This window comes from Aspergillus puulaauensis, chromosome 6 (assembly GCF_016861865.1).
Source record: "Aspergillus puulaauensis MK2 DNA, chromosome 6, nearly complete sequence".
Lineage (NCBI taxonomy): Eukaryota > Fungi > Ascomycota > Eurotiomycetes > Eurotiales > Aspergillaceae > Aspergillus > Aspergillus puulaauensis.
Window position 1 is genome coordinate 1735693 of NC_054862.1, and position 22082 is coordinate 1757774.

The 22082-nt window shown below is 50.9% G+C and overlaps 9 protein-coding genes across 9 annotated transcripts; 4 read left to right on the forward strand and 5 right to left on the reverse strand.

The window, feature by feature from the left end:
- Positions 1–329: 329 nt before the first annotated feature.
- Positions 330–2918, reverse strand: SSL2 (TFIIH/NER complex ATPase/helicase subunit SSL2; the record flags this gene model as incomplete). The annotated part of the gene is made up of 3 exons (XM_041693925.1): positions 330–2647; positions 2715–2831; positions 2888–2918. 3 exons carry the CDS (start codon positions 2916–2918, stop codon positions 330–332), a joined length of 2466 nt encoding a protein of 821 aa, XP_041559806.1.
- A 470-nt stretch (positions 2919–3388) lies between these two features.
- APUU_60661S (uncharacterized protein) lies at positions 3389–4027 on the forward strand (the record flags this gene model as incomplete). Its single annotated transcript, XM_041693926.1, has 4 exons — positions 3389–3397; positions 3458–3471; positions 3559–3584; positions 3669–4027. The coding sequence occupies 4 exons, from the start codon at positions 3389–3391 to the stop codon at positions 4025–4027; spliced, it is 408 nt and encodes a 135-aa protein (XP_041559807.1).
- A 678-nt stretch (positions 4028–4705) lies between these two features.
- Positions 4706–4999, reverse strand: APUU_60662A (uncharacterized protein; the record flags this gene model as incomplete). Its single annotated transcript, XM_041693927.1, has 2 exons — positions 4706–4739; positions 4815–4999. The coding sequence occupies 2 exons, from the start codon at positions 4997–4999 to the stop codon at positions 4706–4708; spliced, it is 219 nt and encodes a 72-aa protein (XP_041559808.1).
- A 1887-nt stretch (positions 5000–6886) lies between these two features.
- Positions 6887–8947, reverse strand: APUU_60663A (uncharacterized protein; the record flags this gene model as incomplete). The annotated part of the gene is made up of 1 exon (XM_041693928.1): positions 6887–8947. The coding sequence occupies one exon, from the start codon at positions 8945–8947 to the stop codon at positions 6887–6889; it is 2061 nt and encodes a 686-aa protein (XP_041559809.1).
- A 739-nt stretch (positions 8948–9686) lies between these two features.
- On the reverse strand, positions 9687–11818 carry APUU_60664A (uncharacterized protein; the record flags this gene model as incomplete). Its single annotated transcript, XM_041693929.1, has 9 exons — positions 9687–10229; positions 10303–10361; positions 10414–10472; positions 10519–10699; positions 10774–11007; positions 11058–11179; positions 11247–11356; positions 11415–11537; positions 11594–11818. 9 exons carry the CDS (start codon positions 11816–11818, stop codon positions 9687–9689), a joined length of 1656 nt encoding a protein of 551 aa, XP_041559810.1.
- Positions 11819–12898: 1080 nt separating this feature from the next.
- Positions 12899–13859, reverse strand: APUU_60665A (SDR family NAD(P)-dependent oxidoreductase; the record flags this gene model as incomplete). The annotated part of the gene is made up of 4 exons (XM_041693930.1): positions 12899–13083; positions 13144–13442; positions 13505–13741; positions 13798–13859. 4 exons carry the CDS (start codon positions 13857–13859, stop codon positions 12899–12901), a joined length of 783 nt encoding a protein of 260 aa, XP_041559811.1.
- Positions 13860–14132: 273 nt separating this feature from the next.
- On the forward strand, positions 14133–16267 carry APUU_60666S (uncharacterized protein; the record flags this gene model as incomplete). The annotated part of the gene is made up of 3 exons (XM_041693931.1): positions 14133–14533; positions 14583–16015; positions 16095–16267. The coding sequence occupies 3 exons, from the start codon at positions 14133–14135 to the stop codon at positions 16265–16267; spliced, it is 2007 nt and encodes a 668-aa protein (XP_041559812.1).
- A 1029-nt stretch (positions 16268–17296) lies between these two features.
- On the forward strand, positions 17297–19239 carry APUU_60667S (uncharacterized protein; the record flags this gene model as incomplete). Its single annotated transcript, XM_041693932.1, has 5 exons — positions 17297–17483; positions 17529–18512; positions 18567–18632; positions 18683–18816; positions 18880–19239. 5 exons carry the CDS (start codon positions 17297–17299, stop codon positions 19237–19239), a joined length of 1731 nt encoding a protein of 576 aa, XP_041559813.1.
- Positions 19240–20111: 872 nt separating this feature from the next.
- On the forward strand, positions 20112–22039 carry APUU_60668S (MFS transporter; the record flags this gene model as incomplete). The annotated part of the gene is made up of 3 exons (XM_041693933.1): positions 20112–20646; positions 20703–20813; positions 20862–22039. The coding sequence occupies 3 exons, from the start codon at positions 20112–20114 to the stop codon at positions 22037–22039; spliced, it is 1824 nt and encodes a 607-aa protein (XP_041559814.1).
- Positions 22040–22082: the final 43 nt, after the last annotated feature.

Consider the following 22082-nt stretch of genomic DNA (forward strand, 5'->3'; position numbering starts at 1 on the left):
TAAATATTTCTAACAAGAGAGGATGGGCAGCGTCAGATTAAAGCGTAGGTTGTCACGATAGTTCGAAGTAAAAGTGGTGATGTAGAGATGAGCTTCGAAACTTCTTGAATCTTGGATCCTGAAGCTGTTGGGAAACGCCCCACTTATTCTAATCACCACGTGATACGATGGGGCGGAGAACAGTTCATCAGGCAGCAATAGACACCTGGCGCGATTCTACAATGGATCAAGCCTTGAAAGTCTAAAGCTTCAATTTCATACATGTTTTGAGATATTGACTGAGCAGTCTACCAATCTGGTCTGTATATAAGCAAAACAACAAGGCACATCTACTGGCTGAAATCTTCCATCTCTTTCTTTCTCTTCTGGCGGTCTCGCTCGAGCTTCCTGAAGAGTGGATGGTGGCCTTTCTCCTTCAGCTGCTTATTTCTGCTCTTATTATACTCAATGTACGCCATGTCCTCACCGCCAGCCAGCCCACTGAGAGTAGCAGCGCTCCGTTTGACACCCCCCCTAGCCCTGGCTCTGCCACCAGATCGTTCAGAGAAAAGATCATCCGTGACGGCCTCCACGTCCGCAGAGGTTTCGTTTTGTAGCATAACTTCCTGTAGTAACTCACGGCGTTCTGACGGCGTGGCATATGCTAGTCCGCTGAGGTTTTCAATCCCCTGCAGATGGGTAATGACTTTGAAGGCGTATCCCTGATCGACCAAGAACGCTTGTCGCTTGGAAGAGTAAAACATTTCATCTGTGTCTTTCGAGACCAGTGAGTAGAAGAACGCGTTAAAGCCCTCGTCATTTCGACGCTTGGCTCGTAGGATTCGGCCTAGACGCTGTGCTTCTTGACGACGGGAACCATAGTGTGAAGAAATTTGGATGAGGCAGGTAGCCTCGGGCAAGTCAAGGGATGTGTCGCCGATCTTAGATAAGAAGATGGTGTTGACTTGCTCGTTGTGCTGAAAGTTCTCAAGAATCCGCATACGCTCGTTCTGAGGGGTTCCTCCATAAATGTATGCCTTGTTCAGCTTGAGCGCGTACCGCTCAAGGGCATACACATTGTCGGAAAATACAATGACCTTGTCACCTCGTTTCTCGTGATAGTCGATGAGGAATTGACAAGCCTGGAACTTGCGAGGATTCATAATGTAGAGAAGCGCGGCCTTTCTGGACTTCTCGCGCATGTACTCGGTGTAAAACTCTGTGGTCATTGGACACCACACCTCAGCACATTGCACCTTGGCAATATGTCCCTGCTCTGCGAGCTCCATCCAGTTAGCCTCATACAGTTTCGGACCAATGAGGAAGTTCAGATCCTTGATCTTATCATCTTCACGCAAAAGCGTAGCTGTTAAACCAAGCTTGCTTTGAGTGGCAATGGCGGATGTGACTTTTCGGAACATGGATGCAGGCACGACGTGGACTTCGTCGAGAATCATGAGACCCCATTCCCGTGATTGGATCCAGTCCATCATCTTCTGCGCGTCGTGAGACCGTGCCCTGGTTTGGGAAACCATGGAATATGTCGAGACAATAATACCGGTCGACCGTCGGAACTTCTCCTTATTGTCGGACGTGAAAATGGCAATGTCGCCAGGGTCAATGTTAGACCACCGCAGGAACTCATTCCTCCATTGAACAACGGACATGGAACTGGTGCAAAGAATGATCGTTCCCTTCTTGATCGTACAGGCAGCGGTAATGCCGACCAATGTCTTTCCTGCACCACAAGGCAGGACGATGATACCACTCTTTGCACGTCCGTTGCCGAACATCTTACTCAAACTCTTTTCCTGATAGCTTCGAATCCGAGCATTTGGCTTTAGATCGATATCTAGTGTCGGGTTGATGTCATCATTTCGGAAATCATATTCTTCAAGCGCGGGACAACCCATAGCTTGACAGCGCGCCTTAACGGGTTCCACAGCTTCGTTCGGAATCTCAAAGCTGTGTACCTGTGCTTGCTCTTCGTCGTCGTCGTCATCATCGTCGCGGATGGCGAGAAGAATATCATCTTCCTCTGGGCGTTTTGTAGCCCCTTCCTCGACAGGCTTCTGCTCCGACGTCTCTTTCACGCCAGCAGCATCCTTAGTACCAGGAATGACAAGACCACCCATTTTGGGCGCTGCCTGTTGAATTATTCCCTCCGATCCTTGTACGCGCTGAGGTCCGATAACTTCATCCTGAAGCAGCATCTGCAGCATGGACGGATCTGTACTCTCGACGAAGAACCGGTTGTGTTTCAGAACCACCTTGATCTTTCCATACGACTTTGTGAAATCAATGATGAACGACTTGATCGCTTCCGGGAGTGGCGTCTTGGTCAAACGGTCCAAGAAGTTGATAATATCTTGCGGCAGCAAGCCAACCGACACAGCGGCGTACAAACTGTTCCCTGTCAACCGGTATTCGTGGAGGTGAGTCGGGCGCGACAACGGTTCGGCGATCGTAGTGAGGAAGTCCTGCGCCTGAGGCGCAAGCGGCGAGAAGCTCTCGAGCGTGATGGTGCCTTTCAACGGATCGATCCATAGAGGACGGTTCGCATGGTCGGGCTTCAACGGAAGGGAGGAAAAGTCTTTGTAACCAAAGTTCGGGTCCTGCTTCTGTGACTTTTTACTGAATGATTCGAGGGAAAATTTGTCCACCATATCTTAACATGTCAATGCATCAGTATCTAGGTATCGAGAAATAGTTCGCTCCCCGCTTAATGCGATTACCTTTCAGCTTTTCCTCCTTTGCATCCTGCTCGTAGTCGGAGTACTCATCGCTACTGCCGATTTCCTGGACATCAGGGACCGGCGTTGGACGCTTCGACGCTCTACTGGACCGACCACCTATCCGAGTTAGCCAGCGCCGCGTCTACCTAAGGCTCGGTAGAAGAAAGGCATACTGTCAGTCGCCTTTCGCTTGGGTGGCGGCATGATGGATGGAGAAGGAAGCTTGGGATGATTTGTTTTTTTATGCTGAGAATCTATCGTCTAATATGCAAACCCCGTTTGTTCGGAGAGCCTCAGCTCTTGCGGGCGAACAGCGCCCAGTCGAGCTTCAAGGAAAACAGAACATTCCTATCTCAAGCGGTACAAGTGCTCGTTTTATTAAACTGGTGTCACCGGTATGAGGAAGACCTAGTCGGCGTGGAGTGAAGTTGAGAGACGAAAGTTAGGCTGCAACGGAGGCGCGAGTGAGTAATATGAAGATGAGGCTCGCCGCAGCCCTGCATGTGACTTTCGGCCGATACTAGTCCTATTACGGAAACACTATTCCAACTCCGGAATAGCTGCGTGAGGGACGGCTCCGGGCCTCGCTGTTGACGTAGTTTATTTTCAGTTTCCTTTCACTTCAGCTCGCACTGTGCTGTGCTTCTTTGTTGTGCTCGAGAAAATATATCATAATGAATACAGTAAGTCATGAAACACCCAGTGGCTGAAATTTGTACCATTGCTGACAGAATGACCACCAGATCCGATCGACTTGGTGAGCGGACCTTGAAGACGCCCAGACTCCCGCAAGGAGCTTTTACCACGAACATGGACCGCTAACATGAAATCAATATCTACACAGGTTAGGTTGGGGTACTCTCTGCGTTGGTAATTACCCCCCTCTCTAAACCACCGGCTACCGCCACCAACTATCCAGAACCCAGCCCAGCTAACGCCCAATCTCTCACTCAGCCGGCGGCGGAGCCTACTACTTCGCAAAGAAGTCGATTAACGCCGACCGCGCATCCCGATTTGAAGCCGAGATAAAGAAGAAGGCCCAACTCGCCGCCGTGGAAGCCGAGCACCGTCGGCAAGCCGTCAAGAACGAGCCGGCCGCGATCCATACCCCGTCCGACGACCCGAGCTTCAAGCGCGCAAACCAGGCTCGGTTCCAGAATGCCTCGGATGACGTTGCTTCGCCGAGCGATGAAGCAAGCCATGACCCCGCCCCGACTCGTCATGAGCCAGACACTGAACAAGACCGGTTGACGGAGAAGGGCAAGTATGAGGCTGCGAGGCCTTTCCGGCCTCCTCCTGGTAATCGGTTGTAAGGTGTTTGTTCATTCCTGGCACTTTTTGGATGATTCAGTCCTCTGTCGAGCGGAACAGTATAGGTGATGTGGATGTAAATTGCTGAGGCTTTTGCACTCTTGCCTGATGGTCAATCCGAGGCGTCTTATGGCCTGTACTATATTCTTGTATCTATCTTAGAGGTGGATGTTGCAGTCATGCATACAGCAACTCGGTTGGAAAATTACGGGGAAGATTAATAAAGATGTGGAAGGCAAGCTTGTTCTTCATGTAGGATTCTAGATTCACTCCACTGATAGTAGTAGGCCATCTAGACAGGTCTTTTAAGTCTCACGTGGTATCTGTCTCGCTCGCGCAGTTCTTCAACAAAGAAGATGCAAATCCCCACATAGGCAGACACATGGGGATACGAAGTCTAGCGACCTGGGAAGGCCAAATAGATGGGTAATAGTAATGAGGTAACCAGTCACGCCAAACACCGATGGGGACGCACGTCGCCCATGTTAAAAGGCAGGATCACGATGGATATGATGCACCCAAACGCCATATGAAAATCCCAAAACATTCGTCGTAAAACAGGGGTAAAGATGGTGGTTATTCGTCATTAAGATCGGCCAGTCAGTCGGTCGGAAAGCGCCGTTGAGGTATATTCCGGGAGCGGGTCCCGATCGACGATGCAGACAAAGAGTTGTATGATATCAACGAGCATGGAAACAAAGGGGAGGGTGCGGTCTGGAAAAGAATGTTAGCAACTACTGTACGGCCTTGAAACTTCTCAGACAGCCAGGAGACTGAGGCAGAACTCACTTGCTGTGGTTGGGATAGCCTAGGTTCCTCTCGCGCGAGCTCTCAAGGGCTGGTGGGACGAAGGGAAGCACGACGGCAGAGACGAGACATGATGTGGCTACGAAGCGCGATGTGCGAGTGCTTGCCTGAGAGCGGTGGACTGAGAAATGGCGGATTGTTGGGCGGGCAAGTTGGATAGTAGCCATGGTGTTGATGTTATAGTAAGACTTGACAGTTGAATTGGGAAAGTCGCAGTGGTAAGCAGTGATAGCCTGGTAGGGAGCACAGAGACTGAAATGTTGCGCAAAGGAAGCAAGTGTGAATCATGGCGCAGGAAATCAAGAAGGGGTCCGGATGTTATATATAGATAGCAGCAGGCTGTACAGCTCGAGTGACAGGCAGCGAGTGCTGCAGCCCCTGCCCGAGCCAACTGGCGCTGGCGCTGTGGGGGTCATGCGGGGCCTCTCCACTTCCGGAGCTTGCAGCTCAATGACATCGTGATTCATGAGCTCTTTCGCTCAAGTCTGTAACTGAAGAGCAGTCGTCCTGTGTGTCTGGTTACATTGACAGCGAAAGCCGTAAATAAAAACTGGGCCTTTGTTGCAATATTCCCTCCCATACTCTCTACCAAGTTGGATTGTTGAAGGCAGAGCCAGGGATCCAAAACGCGTGTCAAGGGGACCATCTCACGCCATCAGCGAGATCGAGTCCCGGCCAAAGACCTGCGGGGCGATGAACAGCCCAGGACCCAGTCAGCCCAGGAACGACGCGGAATCATTCCCCCGGCCTTGATGGCGGTATCTGGGCTTAAAATCGCGACTTTTGCTGAGAAATCAGCTGTTTTCTTCAGTACTGGGCTCAAATGACGCGACCGTATATTCCTGGCCACCTAATGCGAATTTTCCAACTCTTTTCCCTCAGCGACAGGCAAAAATCGCCCGTGATGATCGTCGCATGTTGTCTTCTGTTTGTTGAGCGTTGACCGTCTCTAGCGGGGAAAAAGGAAACCCGCTGCAGAGATCATGCCACCCCGCTGAGTGTCCAATTGACATCATCCGCATTCCCACCAAGTTCGAGCTCAAGCTCATGACTCGACTCGCCACGGGAAAGAAGATTCCGTCTCTGCTGTTTCTCAGGCGATATTCGAGACAGACAGCCACTGGGGTGCGAGACGGAGAGGTTCCGGTAGGATGGAAACCGTTTTTGAGGTATCGAGAAAATATGATAATTACCTGCTTCGAGGCCGGTTCAACTAGGACGAGAGAATCTTCATGGAAACTATTGACTGCGGGATATTGACTCACTGCCTTGAGTCTTCTCAGGAAGACCTGGAGGGAGAAAGGGTTTCCAATATATACTTAGGTATAGATTACAGCACTTTATCCATTTCTCCTGATTTATTTAGATGTTTTTCGAGTCTTTTTCTAGAACTTATAAGACTATCTATAATTTCTGGGTTATTTGTAGGCTTTCTATACTACATGCACTTCTTTTTAAGTTAACTATAGGATCTTTCCATAACCTGTGTAGTGTATGCTATCCTGCACAGCCATCTTATCACTGACTCAAATAGTGATAAGCACATGCCTATAGCTATATATCCCTCTTTAGCTGTTTCTAATATCGGCTCGGTATGTTCGCTTTTGAAATGTCCAGCAGGACCCATGATCGGCATCGAATGCTAATCATTCGATATATATTATAACGCAGTTATAAACAGCTCCCAGAACCGCGCCGCCGCACTCGCCGGTGTACATCTCATGGGCTTCTACAACATCTCCTGGGTGCTGGTGATGGCACTAATAGCATCAAAGAGCGCCGGCACGACAAAACACACATTCGCATCAAGGGACAATGAATATTATCTCGAATTGCATTCTAACACCAAGATCTCTATTATTTAGGCCGTGTCCATCCGAATTCTGTCTGGGTAGTTTTGGAGGTAGGAAATGAAAAACTTTCGAAATATTTCTTCGTGAAATGTCGACATTGAAGACCTCTGGTAAGTGATAGTTACTGGTTGGTAACACAAAGAGATCCTCTCCAACGTCAGTAATCATTAACACCGTCCTCATTTCTCACAAACCCCTTACTCAGGCAAGATGAGTCGTGTTGAACAAGCGGTTCCCCGTGTCAGTACTTCCACTCTCGGTATATTTGTTATTCGACAGACGAAGCGCCACGATAGAAAGTTTCGAGGAACGCGCCAGCTCTCCTATAGGACAGTCCCCTGAAACCGCCTGCTTTTGGACAACATCAGCGACGACGACGATCCGAATTGCACGATGCATAGCCCGGATGGCCTCCACGAATTTGACAATCGTGGTGCCACTGTTGATCACTGATTCAACGATGATGACGGTGGCATTGCCCTCGATATGTTCGTGTGTGAGGTCCTCTGGCTCTTTGGCGTGCAGGAATTGGGCACTGGGGAAGACCTCATTGACACCGAAGGCCATGGACTCGCCGCCGCGCATCAATGCCACTATTAGTGTCTTGTCTTCTTCGAGAAGTCGATATCCGGCCGCGTCGTTGTTATGAACGTCGCGTATTGTGATTTCCTCGACGCCAATAAGCTCAGAAACAAACATTCTGGCTAGGTAGGCGCCGACTTTGTGATGAGAGGCTCTCAGAGATGGACCTTGGATAGCAGAATCCCGCGTCGGGGTCATCAACAGTTTCGCTGCAGCACTATCGGTGGCATGACGGACCTCAAGGCCCCCAGTGAGGATTGAATTCACGAACTCCGGGTCCATGATATCGACGACGGGAAGGGAGTATATTCCGGCCAGCCGGGGTGGCGAGGGGCTCTTCGCCAGTAAAGCCTGACCAGCTTGCAGTCTATCGCTTACCATCGCTTTTAGCAGTTCCGGCTCCATGGCTTTGCTGCGGGTTTGCTCGTCCCCCACTATAACAATGGACTTGTTCGCAGCAACCAGCATGGGTATGTCGAGTGGACTATCCCCAAATGCCCATGTATATGCTGAATGATGGCCCTGTGCGCGCAGGACCAGATTCTTTTTCACCGAGGGAGTAACAACAAAGCCGTCGTCAAGTCGCGCACCACCCACGACCTTCACCACGTTGGAAAGGCCGTTCCTCGCCACGAACTTCTCCCAGACGCGATGTAGTCCGCAAGTCACAATCACGGGGCAAATGTGGTGATGTTTTCTCACCTGGTGCAGAAGAAAAGTCATCTGCGGGTAAAGAGCGGTGCGTGAGGCCACTTTGTTACAGATGGCGTCGAACTCAGTGTCACTGCATGACTCTTCGTACAGCAGCATCACTTGTCGAAATGCCGCATACGAGTGGTCCAGTTCATCTTCGAACAGAGTGGTCAACGGGCTTTCCTTTGCGCCATTCTGGGTGAGGATTTGGCGAAACAATTCACCTGTGTCTTGAGGCGTCAATGTCTTGTCAGCGTCGAAGAAGATGACGGTCCGTAATTCCTCACGGTGACTCGAGAGCGCTCTGTCAAAATGCTGGTCGGCAATTGATTGATTATGGATTTCTCCATGGTTCCGGAAGTTAAGAATCAAGCTGGATAACTTGTCCACCAAGTTAGGGTAGACAGCTGCAAAGAGAACCCCATTCTCACGGCACAGGTCTCGCAGTTCTTTAATCTCCGTTTCCTGCCAGCGACGCAAATTCTTGATCGACATCTTGGACCGATGTCTCTCTGCATCCCTCCTTCGCTGTCTTGCCGTCACCTCCACATGCGTGTTCACATAAAGAATGAAGGTGTAAGTACGGATATCCTCCTCGCCACAAACTCTCAACGCCGTGTCATCATCCTTGCCCTCCGACCAGAACATATGGTGTCCGGCAACGATGCCGATTTTGCCACTCTCTCTGCAGATCGACCTGATCCTTTTCATGGCGTACTTTCGAAAGCATGCCTTGTTCTCCTCGGTGAGACTCTGGAACGTGGCGAGCCCGCCGGCGGTCACGCTGTCGATAACCTCGGAGCCTTCAAAGAAGTGGAAGTCGGAGTCGCCGAGCTCGTGCTTTAGTTTGTTCATCATAAACGATTTGCCGCAGCCGCGGATGCCATATAGGCCTATCACACATGGGGCGGGCTGGGGGCTGGCTTCTCTCCGTTCTGGGCTAAAGTCCATAGTGGCGCTGCTGTCTGAAGATGCGGTACCCTCCATTTTGACTGTTTAGGGCGAAATGGACGTGATAATACAAGGGGATGCAAACAACCACTGTCTAGATTCTGGGGTTATATGAAAAGGTATGGGAAGCGCTGACAGGTCCTAGCAAGTGTCTTCGAAGTGGATATGAGGAAGAAGAGGAAGAAAAACAGAAAAGGTCTGCCAACAGGAATAGAGGAGTTTTATAGGGATACTTCACAAAGAAATATCATTCTGTGAGTGAAATCCCATAGAAGACACTCCGTTTGCTCCATCAAACGGGCACCAGTCCAACATCTGACCCAGCAAAATAGACAGAAAACATAAACCTGAAAATAGTTAGATAAAGGATGAGGTTAGTCAGTGGTTGACTTCTGTAAGTAAATCCCCCCCCCTTCTCTCTCTGTTTTCTTTTTTTGGTTGAAGTGGTATTTAGAAGCTTCTATGTTTAGCATCTGAAAGCCATTTGCTCGTGAGTGAAGATGAGATTCATCGCAAAAATATCAAGGAATGGAAATTTTCGTCCGAGTCACGACAGTATGATTTATCGTGTGCATTATCAGGTAAGTCATCAGTCCTTTATTTTCAGTTATTATTCCTACAAGAGCTTTGTTGATCGAAGCATTATTTCTGTGCATCGAAGTTAGGGCTCCGCTGAAACTATACCACAACCACCTACATTAACACCCACACCCAACACCCAACACCCATTCGAAAATGATCCCATATTCCCATCCAAATTCCAACTCACAGGTATTCAAATCGCCTGCCTCACCAACCCCTCCCAATCAACCTTCGGCCCCCTAAACATCAGGCGCCCACTCACGCCCCAAAACAGGAGAATGACGACAAAGATCCCCACCACCACCGCAGCCGTGTAATTGACGCCCTCGACGCTCACGGGGATCTCGGGCGGGAGACACACGAATACTCCCAGGACGACTATCCAGAGGACGGAGAAGAGGTTGCAGAATGGGCCCATGATGGGGCCGAGGTTTAGGTACCGCCGGGGGAGGATTGTCGTTGTTGTTGCTGCTGTTGTTGGTGGGTTGGTCTTTGAGGTACGGTTACCGCTGAATCCGATTTTAAACCGTCTAACGAGAAGAATCCCCTGCGGAGTAACAAAGGTGATATTCAGGAACAGCACAGCCGAGGTGATGATACTATTGAAGGCGGTTGTGGAGGCGAGGTAGAGGAGGCCATAGACCAGGACGAATATAAACGCAGCGATCGTGGTGCGGACGGGGAATTGGAGGATTGTGCTAACGTGGCTGAAGTAGGGCGAGAAGGGTACACCGTTCTATATTAGTGTGATTTACGGTTAGATCGGTAGGTGCTTGATAGATCAAAAGTTGGCTGGGTTGAGCGCTTACGTCTCGCGCAAAGGCCCAAGCGATGCGGCCGCTGGTTACCCACTGAGAAGGGAGACATGCTTGATTAGAGTGGTCAGTAAGGGTTGTTGAGTATAATATGATAATACATACATATGTAGACAACAAGCAACCACGTCGTAAGGAATATCGTACCAGCTCTGCTGCCGCAACTGTAAAACAGTTAGCACTGTCAATTTGTACAGCCTGGAGACTCACGCCTGGTAGATGAGCTCCAAGCTCGGCAGCGGCGAATTAATGATAGCCTCAGTATCACTAGAGAACAAAAGCAGCGCAATAAACAGGGGCAGCGTGGTAACCAGGCCGATGAAAAGCGTGGCAATGATAATCTGCGGTACACGGCGTCCGGGCTGTTGCATTTCCTCGCTGATGTGGAGGGCTATATGGACACTGTCAGTAACTCAATTCAACAACAGGAAGCTAACCTCTTCTTTTAGTAGCCTGGTGTCTCACCTGCATCTGTGCCTCCAAAGGCATACATTCCGTTACAAATGCCTAGCATCCAGGAAACTCCTGGGCCCCAGCCAGTGTTGCCGGCTGCTGGACTGGCGAGGAACGAAGCTGGCTGGACATGTTGGTGCATACCAACTGTAGCAAAAAGAACCAACGTCACTCCGACCACAGACAGAAGCAGGGTGATTTGGCACATGAATGCAATTTTCCTGGATGCTACAAAGATGGGGATAACTGGATGTTGTCAGACACTGCAAAATTATCCTCCGGGTATGTGCAAGTACTCGTTATAACGGCCGTTACCGCAAAGAAGAGATAAACCTGCCATTGAGTCGCCGTGAAGGTTGGGTATGCGAAATGGATGATTCCCGCCAGAGTCGTGGCAGCGAGAGATATGCCAGAAGATCTTTAGAGCGTCAACTTCCAGATCCTCTAAAATAATAAGATCGAACTCCATATCAGATCATCCATACGTAGTAACCCACCAGGCAATAACCGACATCCACCCGATGATGTATCCAGAAAACCGCTTCGTTCTCTCCGGGGCCAACAGGAAGCAGAAGTGATACTGGCCCCCAGAAGACTATATCCGTCAACAACCCTAGAATAAGAATAAGAATATAGGACAAGGGGTGGCTAACTGGAAATGCCGACCCGATCTCCGCAAGACCGATCGTGATAGTCGACTGCACCAGGAACGCAAGTACAAGACCAGCAATCACAAGTCGAGGGCCCCCATACGCCATGACCTGGCCAAAGTTGCTCTACAGAAGACATCTTGGTTAATACCTCGTCCGTATTTCCCAGATCAGGAACTAACCAGATACCCCACCCACGAGTTAGTGATGGAGAAGCCGAGCCCCAATGCAGAGAGCCAGTTAAACTGGCGGCGCATCTGGGGCTTGTGCCCGTTTGCTCTGAGGATGAGATCATCGGGGTTGTCTGCCAGAATGGCGCCGTTGGAAATGGAAACGGAAACGGAAACATCTTGGCTGTCGTTGGAGATGTCCTGTTTGGGCTCCACTTGTGAAGCTGTCGATTCCATGATTGACTAGTTGGAGAAGGACTGCTTGTATTGTTCTCTAGTGCTGTAGATCGACGATGTTTGGGAGCTCTTATATACTATCTACCCTGGCGCCTACATTCTTGAGAGCGGAGAACTGGAAAGTAAGGAGGTTAGATTCGAAACCGCCGGGGAGAATGTCTTAACTAGCAAAGAGTCCTGGAAGTTGGAACTCGTCAAGCTTTAAACTGAGTGTGATAAGAGTTCGCATGGTATAGAGGCGCGTAACCCGAGAATTAGGGTTAGGGGGGAAACCACCACACTAAGTTGGATCGTTTACTAGCTAGAATTTACTCCGCATTATATCCGTCTCGCTGTAACTTGCGGTGTTACAATTAGTAGTCATTTACTGCCATCTGCAAGGCGAGTGGAGTTTGTGGAGCCTGATGTGCCACGCCCTTTGCTGCCAGCGCTGCCAGGAAGGGAAATGTTTCCAACCACAATCCATACTGAAATCGAAGTATTTGCCAACGCTGATCTAAACAGAAAATCAACAAAAGGTATACTGAGCTAGCTACTTGCCACTGCTATCAAACACACCCGGACACACCACCGGAGGATATAATCATTAATCCACCACATCCAGCGCAACTTTAGCCGTATTCGTGCAAGGTCTGGCTGGTCTACTTTCGGAATCCGACATCAGCGCCACCTACGCCGAGTGTCGTACGAAGATGGGCAGCGACAGCCATAGCGACATTGAATGGCCCGGACGGCATCTTTTCCCTAAAAGAGACACCGCGTGCTCCAGCGGTGATTCCAAGCGAGGAGGTTGGGGAGTGGATGAAGAGCGAGATAAAAACCGAGACAGATCTTGGCTGTTCCTTTGTAGGTTGCGAGGAAGCATGACCAGGAGAGGACATTCGATGAGTGATCCGGCCTGTGGTTATGTCGACAAGAACAATCGTAGCTGTAAACACTCTAGACTTGTACTACTGTCTAATAAATTATATGGCGTGATCAATCCCCCTATGTTCTAACAAGATTACAAGCAACCAGAGTATAAAATGGCTTTATTAACAGATTTTTGATTCCCTACTTATACTGGATACTGGATAAGGCTTAATTATACAAGCCCCCGTTGGCAGACAACACCGAGCCAGTCGTCCACCGCGAGTCGTCCGTACACAAAAACGCAACCAAAGGCGCAATATCATCCACCTCCGCAATCCTCGCTGCTGCAGGCGTAGATTCAATCAGCGGCTGCATATCGCTCCTGAACTGCTCGTCGCTTTCTGCCCACTGATCTGCAAGTCACATATTAATATCATGTTCGTTCATTGTAGCTGGAGGAAGGTACAACTTACCTGTTGCAACAGGGCCGGGATTCACGCAGTTCACAGTGATACCATGCGACTGCCCCAGCTCCTTTGCCCAAACCCGGGCAAGGGATTCATTGGCGGCCTTTGTTGCGCCGTATACGGTCTGGCCAGCCACGCCGAGTCGGGCAGCTGCAGAGGAAACAAAGACGATACGTCCGCCTCGGGGGATATGGGGGATTACCGCCTGGGTGAGGAAGATAGGTGCTTTAACGTTGGTATCGAAGTGCGTGGTGTATATCTCCTCGGTGACCTGGTCGAGGTTGGCGTCGACTCCGAGAGCAGCACTGACAGGCGTTAATTGAGTTAACCCCTTTAGTTAATGGGGATTGAAGAGGGAGACCCGTACTTGTGGACGAGAATCTCGATCTTTCCAGTCTCGCTTATCTGCAGAGCGGCATTGACGAGCTTCTTCAACTCTGGGAGTTTGGTTAGGTCGGCCTGGCAGAGAGCCGCCTTGCGTCCTGTCGCTTGGATGTCATTAACGACTTTCTCGGCGCGGCTACGGCTGTTGGTGCTGGTGTAGTTGACGACGACATTGGCGCCTCTTTTGGCGAGTTGCAGAGCGATACCAGCGCCGATTCCTCTAGTATGGTTAACTAGACGTTCTGTGCATCTGGTATAGGTGTGTGTCTGTCGTACCTGGAGGAGCCCGTGACGATGGCAGTCTTTCCACTAAGGTCCAGTCCTTTGAAGTCCGGCATTTTGCAAGTGGTATGATGTGAGTCTTTGGGTGTCGATGTCCCTTGCCTCCGAGTGGACTGAAATGGCTGATCTTTAATAATGTCAAGACTGCAATGACGCAGGCCACACCCCTCTGCTGGCAATATTACCGCATTTGGACAAACCCTCAGCACTTCCCGATTAGGCCAATACACCAATTGCCTCCACCCCCACCGAGCTCTGACCGGATATGCAGATAAAGAGGGATGGAATGCCATGCAGTATCTCAATTTCAACTCGAGTGGTTTTACAGAATGACATCGACCATCCAAGCACCGCACCCCTTGAGCCCGCTGCGCGCCAACGAGGTCCATCGGGCCTCCAAAGCCCTCCTTCAGCATCTACGCTGCGCCAAAGAACAAGTCCGGTTCAAGGTGATTGATCTGGCTGAGCCACCGAAGCATCTATGTCTGAGCTATCTTTATGAGAATGGGCCAGTCCCAGACCGCAAGGCCCGGGTCTACTTTCATCGGAAGAACAGCACGACTCTGTCCGTTGCTATTGTGAACATCACCCGGTTGGCGGTCGAAAAGGACTACGACGTGCCTGATGCGCAGGGAGCAGTCGACTGGGTCGAGTATGAGCTTGTCCACAATGCTTGTCTGGAGCATCCTGAGGTCAAGGCCGAGGTTGCAAAGCTCAAGCTGCCTCCTAAGTATGTGATACCAGCATAACCCGTAAGAATCATGCTAATAAATACGTAGTTGCAAAGTTCTCAACGACCCATGGGCGTATGGGACTGACGACCCTAATGAACGACGCCGCCTGTTCCAGTGCTACATGTACGCTGCGCTCAGCGACGACCCTGAAGCCAACCACTACTCTATACCGCTGCCGCTGGCACCAATTTTTGACGCCAATACTCTCGAACTCGTGGCTCTCGAACGTCTCCCAATGGGCGAGACTGCAGATCTAGACCCTGAAACGCAGCCATGGGAGCCCGTCGAGCCCGTCGAATACAGCACTGGCATTCTAGGCCCAGACGCCTTCCGCAAGGACGTGAAGCCCCTGCAGGTGTCTCAACCCCAGGGACCCTCGTTCAGCATCACCGACCACCACATCGAATGGCAAAAATGGTCCTTCGTGCTTGGCTGGACCCTCCGTGAAGGCCCTGTCCTGCACGACATCAAATATGACAACAGACCCCTATTCTACCGCGTCTCCATGTCCGAAATGACCGTCCCCTACGGCGACCCTCGCTCGCCCTACCACCGCAAACAGGCCTTCGATCTGGGCGACTCTGGCTTCGGCCTCACATCCAACACCCTCTCGCTAGGCTGCGACTGTCTCGGCCACATCGCCTACTTCAACGGCATCCGCGCCTCGCCCGACGGCCTGCCAGTCGCCATGCCCAACGTCGTCTGCATGCACGAAGTCGACGACGGCATCGGCTGGAAACACACCAACTTCCGCAACGGCAAGACGTCTGTCGTGCGAGACCGCAAGCTCGTCATCCAGTGCACCGCCACCGTCGCGAACTACGAGTACATCCTAGCCTTTGTCCTCGACCAGGCTGCTAACCTGCACATCGAGCTCCGCGCGACGGGCATCCTCTCGACTATGCCCATTCGTTCGAACACGAAGGTTCCTTGGGGTACTGTCGTCGCGCCGGGCGTTCTCGCCGTTAACCACCAGCATATATTCTGCGCGCGTATCGACCCTTTCATAGACGGGGCGAGGGAGAATACCATCGTCCATGAGGACTGCATCCCAGTCCCACAGGACCCAACCCACAACCCACCCGGCTGCGCATTCAAAGTACACACAACCCCAATCACCAAACCAGGTGGATACGACCTCGACCTAACAAAGAACCGCACATACAAGATCCTCAACGAAGCCCGAACGAACCCCGTATCCGGCCAGCCAGTCGGGTACAAGCTCCACGCCATCCCGAGCCAGATGCTCATGATGGACCCCGAGACATTCAACTACCGGCGGGGCGTATTCTCGGCCAAACCGATCTGGGTGACCAAGTACCGCGACGATGAACTCTGGGCTGCGGGCGAGTTTACGAACCAGAGTCGTGAGGATACGGGGTTGGCGAAGTGGGCTGCCCGACATGATGACGGGGTGAGGAGTGAGGATGTGGTGCTTTGGCATAGTTTTGGGATTACGCACGTTACTAGGCCGGAAGGTGAGATTGGACCCTACCTATTGATAGACTTGGCTTGGTTGGCTTGGTTGTTGAGGCTTTGGACTGACTGTGATGGCAGATTTCCCGGTCATGCCGAATGAGAAGATGAGCATGGTGCTCAAACCGGTGAGCTTCTTTGAGCTGAACCCGTCGAACGATGTGCCGAGATCGAATCAGAGGGATAACCAGTCTACTCTACATCAGAGGGCTGAGGATGCTGAAAGCTGTTGTGCAAGGGAGTCTAACTTGTAAATGCGGGATTGGTCGAGACTGAGATAGTATATAAGAGTATATAGAACAGTGCAAATGGGGTCACATTGTATGTGGTTGTATACATCCACACTATCAATAATAGATAACTATGTCAACTGATTTACATATCTACTGTTTCTGCCATCAGACCAAAGAATTGTGGTCTGAAGGATTTGCCTGCATGTAGTAGCAGTCGTGATATAGTATGTATAGTACGATACAGGCAGTGCAAACAATAGCATAAGCCATCGTGGCTCAGCCCTCTATGAAACAAATATAAATAAACATGATTATTTACTTTCAGTTTTCATCCTTTCACCCTTTGGATCCTTCTCGCTGGAAATGAACTGACAGATGCAACAATGGGGCCGTTTCTGCGAGTCTGTTCCTGGACTGTTTCAGGATGCAGCCGCCGTTTCATGTTTACTACTATAGCAGTGTACTTTATTAAGGGCTGAAGAACACTGCTCTTGTTGTTCTTTTTATTTTCGACGTAGTCCAAATAGAATTTTTTCGAAGTGATATTCATATATGGACCTGCTATATGAGGCCCACCACGTTCGGGCTCAATTGGTATCCTCAGCTTGCTGATAGTTCTCTCTCTATTAATAACTGCCCCTGAGAATAACGTTGATCTGACAGCCACGATCCAACAACAGTCAGATTGATCGACGCCCAGTTCAGCCACCTGCACGACGACGGATCCGACAACGCCCATGTCAATTAGACAGTCCTGATCAATCATACAATATGGGGCCAATACGACGTCCCTGCGTCTGTCGCTGCCAATCCAATGTCGCCGCTGCTGGTGAACACGAGACCTGCCGTCTTTCCATTCTAGCCAGGACTATCTGGTCCGAATTTGTATGATCCTTCTTGGCTTGCTTAACTGCTTCTGCCGGGAGAGTTACTTCTCGAGATGAAGGATCAGCGTGGGTACGTTTTTATAACTGAGCATATATAAGTTGGGTGTCTAGGAAAGATGCCTCAACTACGGATAATACACTCTCACCCCAAACCGCCGTTCAAATGGCAAGGTTCTCACGAGGATGGCTCAGTGTGAGCTTCTTCATTCTCTTCCAGATTAGCTTCGCCTTGGTCTTTGATGAAGTTCCTGCCTCTGATGTTGTCCCGTCGAACCTGCAAACCAGGGCGAGTGGAGATGTTGACCTCTCCATGCTGGAACTGCTGAAAAGAGACTCGTTCTACTGGACTGGTATTGCCTCTACCGTACTATCTGTATTATATCTAACAGCTACAGGAACCCAAAATGGACACCTCGCCCTGGCCAACCTGACCATCGACCTACCCGGCGACGACGAGACAGTCATCTCGCTAGACCGATTCAAGCACCTCGTCGGGTCCGTACAATGCACGAACAAGACCATGACCGTAGGTCTCCAAAGCCAGAAAGCGTTCGACCACGTAAAACGCGTCTGGAAGTGGCTGAACGAGGGCGACCCACATAAGATAATTGTCGTTGCTGGCGCCGGCGAGTGTGGATGGAATCCCACTCGGATTCCCTTCTCTGCTTCAAAGGTCCGCTTCAGCGATGCAGATAATACCGCGAACCTCGTTGGCAAGACAATCGAGTGGAAGGAGTTCCAGAACTACGAACTTACCGTTGGCAACTATCAGCCTGTATCGACAAGCGCTTTGGCTCAACGAGATGTCGACAAGTCCATGACCCTCCCCTTTGATATCCCGCTCCCGTTTAGCAGTGGTAGTCTCAAGACCCCGGTTGATAATCTCGAATTAACCTGGTATTGTGGTGACTGTGGCACCAAAGGGTCGTTCGACCTTGGTTTCCATATAGAAACGAAGCTCGGCATTCCAACGGATGCATCTATCTCCCTCTCCCCTAATGGCGTCTCAACGGTCCTCAATCCCCGAATTGGCATCCAGTCCGACCTTACCGGTGACCTTGGGGATGAGTGGGAGATTGGAACGATCCCCATCGGAGGCATCACGGTTCCTGGTGGGATCCTTGATGTCGGTCCGGAGATTATATTCAGCCTTGGGTACTCGGTTGGGCCTCTCCAGGGCTCTGCGGGCATCACGACAGGCGTCACAGTAACCATCCCAGATGAAGCAGAGCTTGAGATTGGGCTGTTAGACCCGGATGTTTCTTCTGACGGTTGGGATGCGGAGGTCGAGACTGAGGATGTCACTCTTGATGCGCGGTTGACGGGTGATGCCCTTGTTTATTTCAAGGCTGCGATCGGTCTTTCTGCTAAGGCGCTTGGTAGACTCTATGCTATATGCTTTACCTGTAGAGACTCTTACTGACATCGCCCAGGCCTAGGATTTCAAGCTGGTCTCAACCTCAAGCCCTACGCCGGTGCCGGGTTCATGGCCCAAGCATGTAAGTATACCTACCCACTCCACCAGCCTCACAAATACTAACAGTACCAGCAACCGACGAAGTCTGCGACGGAACTGACTACCACTACGGCATCAAAGTGTTCCCCAAAGCCGGCATCTCATTGAACGCAGACGTGGCCAGAGCGAGCAAGCCCGAGGATCCATTAGCGGAGGCTGTCATCGCGGTAAGCTGGACTCTCTCCCTGCATTAGAGGGGCTTGTGCTGAGCTGATACTTTGTGATTGCAGTCTATCACTGCCTCTAATCTCCCAACGTTCTGTACTGGCTTCAGTGGGGATGCGTCTAGTACGCCGGTTCCATCGAGCAGTGGGATTGCGACGACGCCGCCGACTCCTAGCTCTAGCCCTAGGCCTAGCAGTACGCCCCTTTCAAGCAGTATCCCGCTATCTTCCAGCCACATTTCTAGTTCCAAGCCTAGCAGTACACCCCTATCTTCCACTCCTAGGCCTATTCCTAGCAGTACCCCGTCATCTTCAGCGTACCCAAGCAGTACCAGTTTGTCGCCGTCGCCGTCGCCATCACCGTCCAAGTCTCGACATCAACGTCAGCACTTCCACCATGGAGCGCATGGTAGAAGAGTTTACTAGCGGCTGTCTCGTTTCATTTTCTCGACTGTACATAGATTTCTCGGAATATACCCAGAGTTCTGTTGTCTAAGAAATGCATGGATGTAGGTGTAATCGCGGGAAAGAAACTGCATAAGTTAATCATTTAAATATGGAGTCTGTTAAGCATGGGACAGGATGATATACGAATCCAGCCCCATCGAATCCTTCAGTGCAATCGGATTTTAATCACCGCAATCACCGTAATCCCCGATCGGGTCAGAGAGCTTGACATCCCGATATGGCCGTATGAACAATCAAGCATAAAGGACCCGACGGGATTCATCTCCGAATCTCCACCGTTGTTACTGTACTACTCGCCAGTATAAATCCACAGCACCAGGGGCTATGTATCGGCGGAGGGGTTAATAACCGAATTGCATAAATCACGCCAGGATAAAGATGGACTGGTCATCTACCAGCCTTACAGCTACGGGCGCACTGACAGGATCTGGTTAATAAACGTGGGTTAACTGGGTTAGTGCATCGGTGTCTCCCCGAGCATAACTCGGTCGGGGCTGCATTAATGACGGCAGTCCGGGATTATACAGCGCCTATTCGCATTTCCGCTGCACAATTCAGTCTCGAGCCCTAATGCCGTCAAAGTTAACATACGCCATGCCACGTAAGATCTCTGAGATATGCAGCCAGATTATGTTTTTTATGATATGTGGCCAAACAGGGTATAATCTGCTATTTCTCGCATGGTTACCAAAAATAATGTGGGATCGGGTCTGGGAATTTTCTTGACCTGCTAACAACGTCTCTGCTGTGTATCTGCTGTTGTCTCGTCTTGCAACACGCAGGTCTTATACTCAATATTGAACAACACCCTTTCAACTCTTGAGTCGGCCATGGCAGAACCGAATTCGACGTCTGCGTCAAAACACCCAGAACGCATTCCCTACTGGCAGCTCGTCCTAAACCAAGGTATCCTCACAGACCGCATCCTCAACCATGAATACAACGGCTCCGGCACCGAAGAAAACCCTTACCTGGTGGACTGGATCCAAGATGACCCCCGGAATCCAATGGAATGGCCACGAGCCACGAAATGGGTTTACACCATGCTGGTAGCCATCGCGACGCTGGCCGTCGCCTTGGTGAGTTCAGCCTTCAGTGGAGGACTGCCCCAGGTGCTACAGGAGTTCAAGATATCCTCGGAGGTTGGAACGCTGGGTCTGTCGCTTTTCGTCGTGGGATTTGCTATTGGACCTCTTCTGTGGGCGCCGCTGAGTGAGATGTATGGCCGCCAGCTGCTGTTCTTCGTGAGTTATGCTGGTCTCACCGCATTTAATGCTGGGGTTGCTGGGTCACAGAATGCGTGGACTTTGATTATTCTGCGTTTCTTTGCGGGTGCTTTTGGGTCTTCGCCTCTTACCAATGCAGGTTGGTACTCTGTTGCTCAGTGGAAGAGAGAGAGAGGTTGGTGCTGATAAAAGTAGGCGGCGTTATTGCAGATATGTTCCCTGCCAGTGAGCGAGGGTTGGCTATGACGCTCTTTGCGTCTGCTCCATTCCTAGGCCCTACCATTGGCCCGGTTATTGGTGGTTTCTGTATGACTCTCTCCCTTTACTTGTTCGGATGGATGACTGACTTCGCAGTGGGAATGAACGCTGGCTGGCGATGGGTGATGGGCTTCCTCGCAGCCTTTTCCGGGGTATTATGGATTGTCTGCTCGGTGTTTGTCCCTGAATCATATGGCCCAGTACTGCTGCAGAAACGAGCTGCAAGCTTGTCGAAACGCACAGGCAAGGTGTACGTGAGCATCCACGATGCTGAGAAGGGCAAGATATCCATCAAGAAAGCATTCAAGACCTCGCTCCTACGACCGTGGATCCTGCTATTTCGCGAACCCATTGTCCTCCTGCTCTCGATTTACATGGCCATCATCTACGGCACTCTCTATTTGTGCTTTGGCGCATTCCCAATTGTCTTTGAGGGCGAACGCCACTGGAATCAAGGTGTCGCAGGCCTGGCCTTCCTCGGGGTAATGATAGGCATGATCATCGCCATCCCATACAGCATCATCGACAACAAACGCTACGTTCGCGCACAAGGAAAACACGCTGGCTTCGCACCCCCAGAAGCCCGACTCCCCCCCTGTCTCGTCGGCAGCATTGCCGTCCCCATCGGCCTATTCTGGTTCGCCTGGACCACATTCCCATCCGTGCACTGGGTCGTGCCCATAATCGCATCTGCGCCGTTCGGCTTCGGAATGGTCCTCGTTTTCCTCTCGATCATGAACTACCTCATCGACTCTTATACTATCTACGCGGCGTCTGTTCTCGCCGCTAACTCCGTCCTGCGATCTCTGTTTGGTGCTGCTTTCCCCTTATTCACGTCCCAGATGTACGCCAACCTCGGCACGCAGTGGGCATCTAGCGTTCCTGCATTCCTGGCGCTGGCCTGTGTGCCGTTCCCCTTTCTGTTCTTTAAGTACGGGCCCGCGATCCGGAAGAAGTGCAAGTTCGCGGCTGAGTCGGATGCCTTTATGCGCAAGATGGCTGAACGTATGGCCCCCGCTGCGGCGAATACCGATGACAACAAAGCAAGCAATGAGAAAGAGGATGACGGCGGTAAGGATATAGATATTGAAGCCGGTTCGCACCACAACGGCCCAGCTTCAAACACGGAAGTTGAGTCTAGTGCTGGCTCTAGTCTGGAGGAGTTGCCTGGTGTCTCTCGCAAGCAGAGTGTACCGCAGTCTGTGCACTCGAAGTCGAGTGTTTATGAGGGCAATCCTTATAATATTGACCGGGTGACGACGCAGGAACGGTAGCTTTATTAAAAGTATATCGCTATAAATAGACTTTGATTTTACT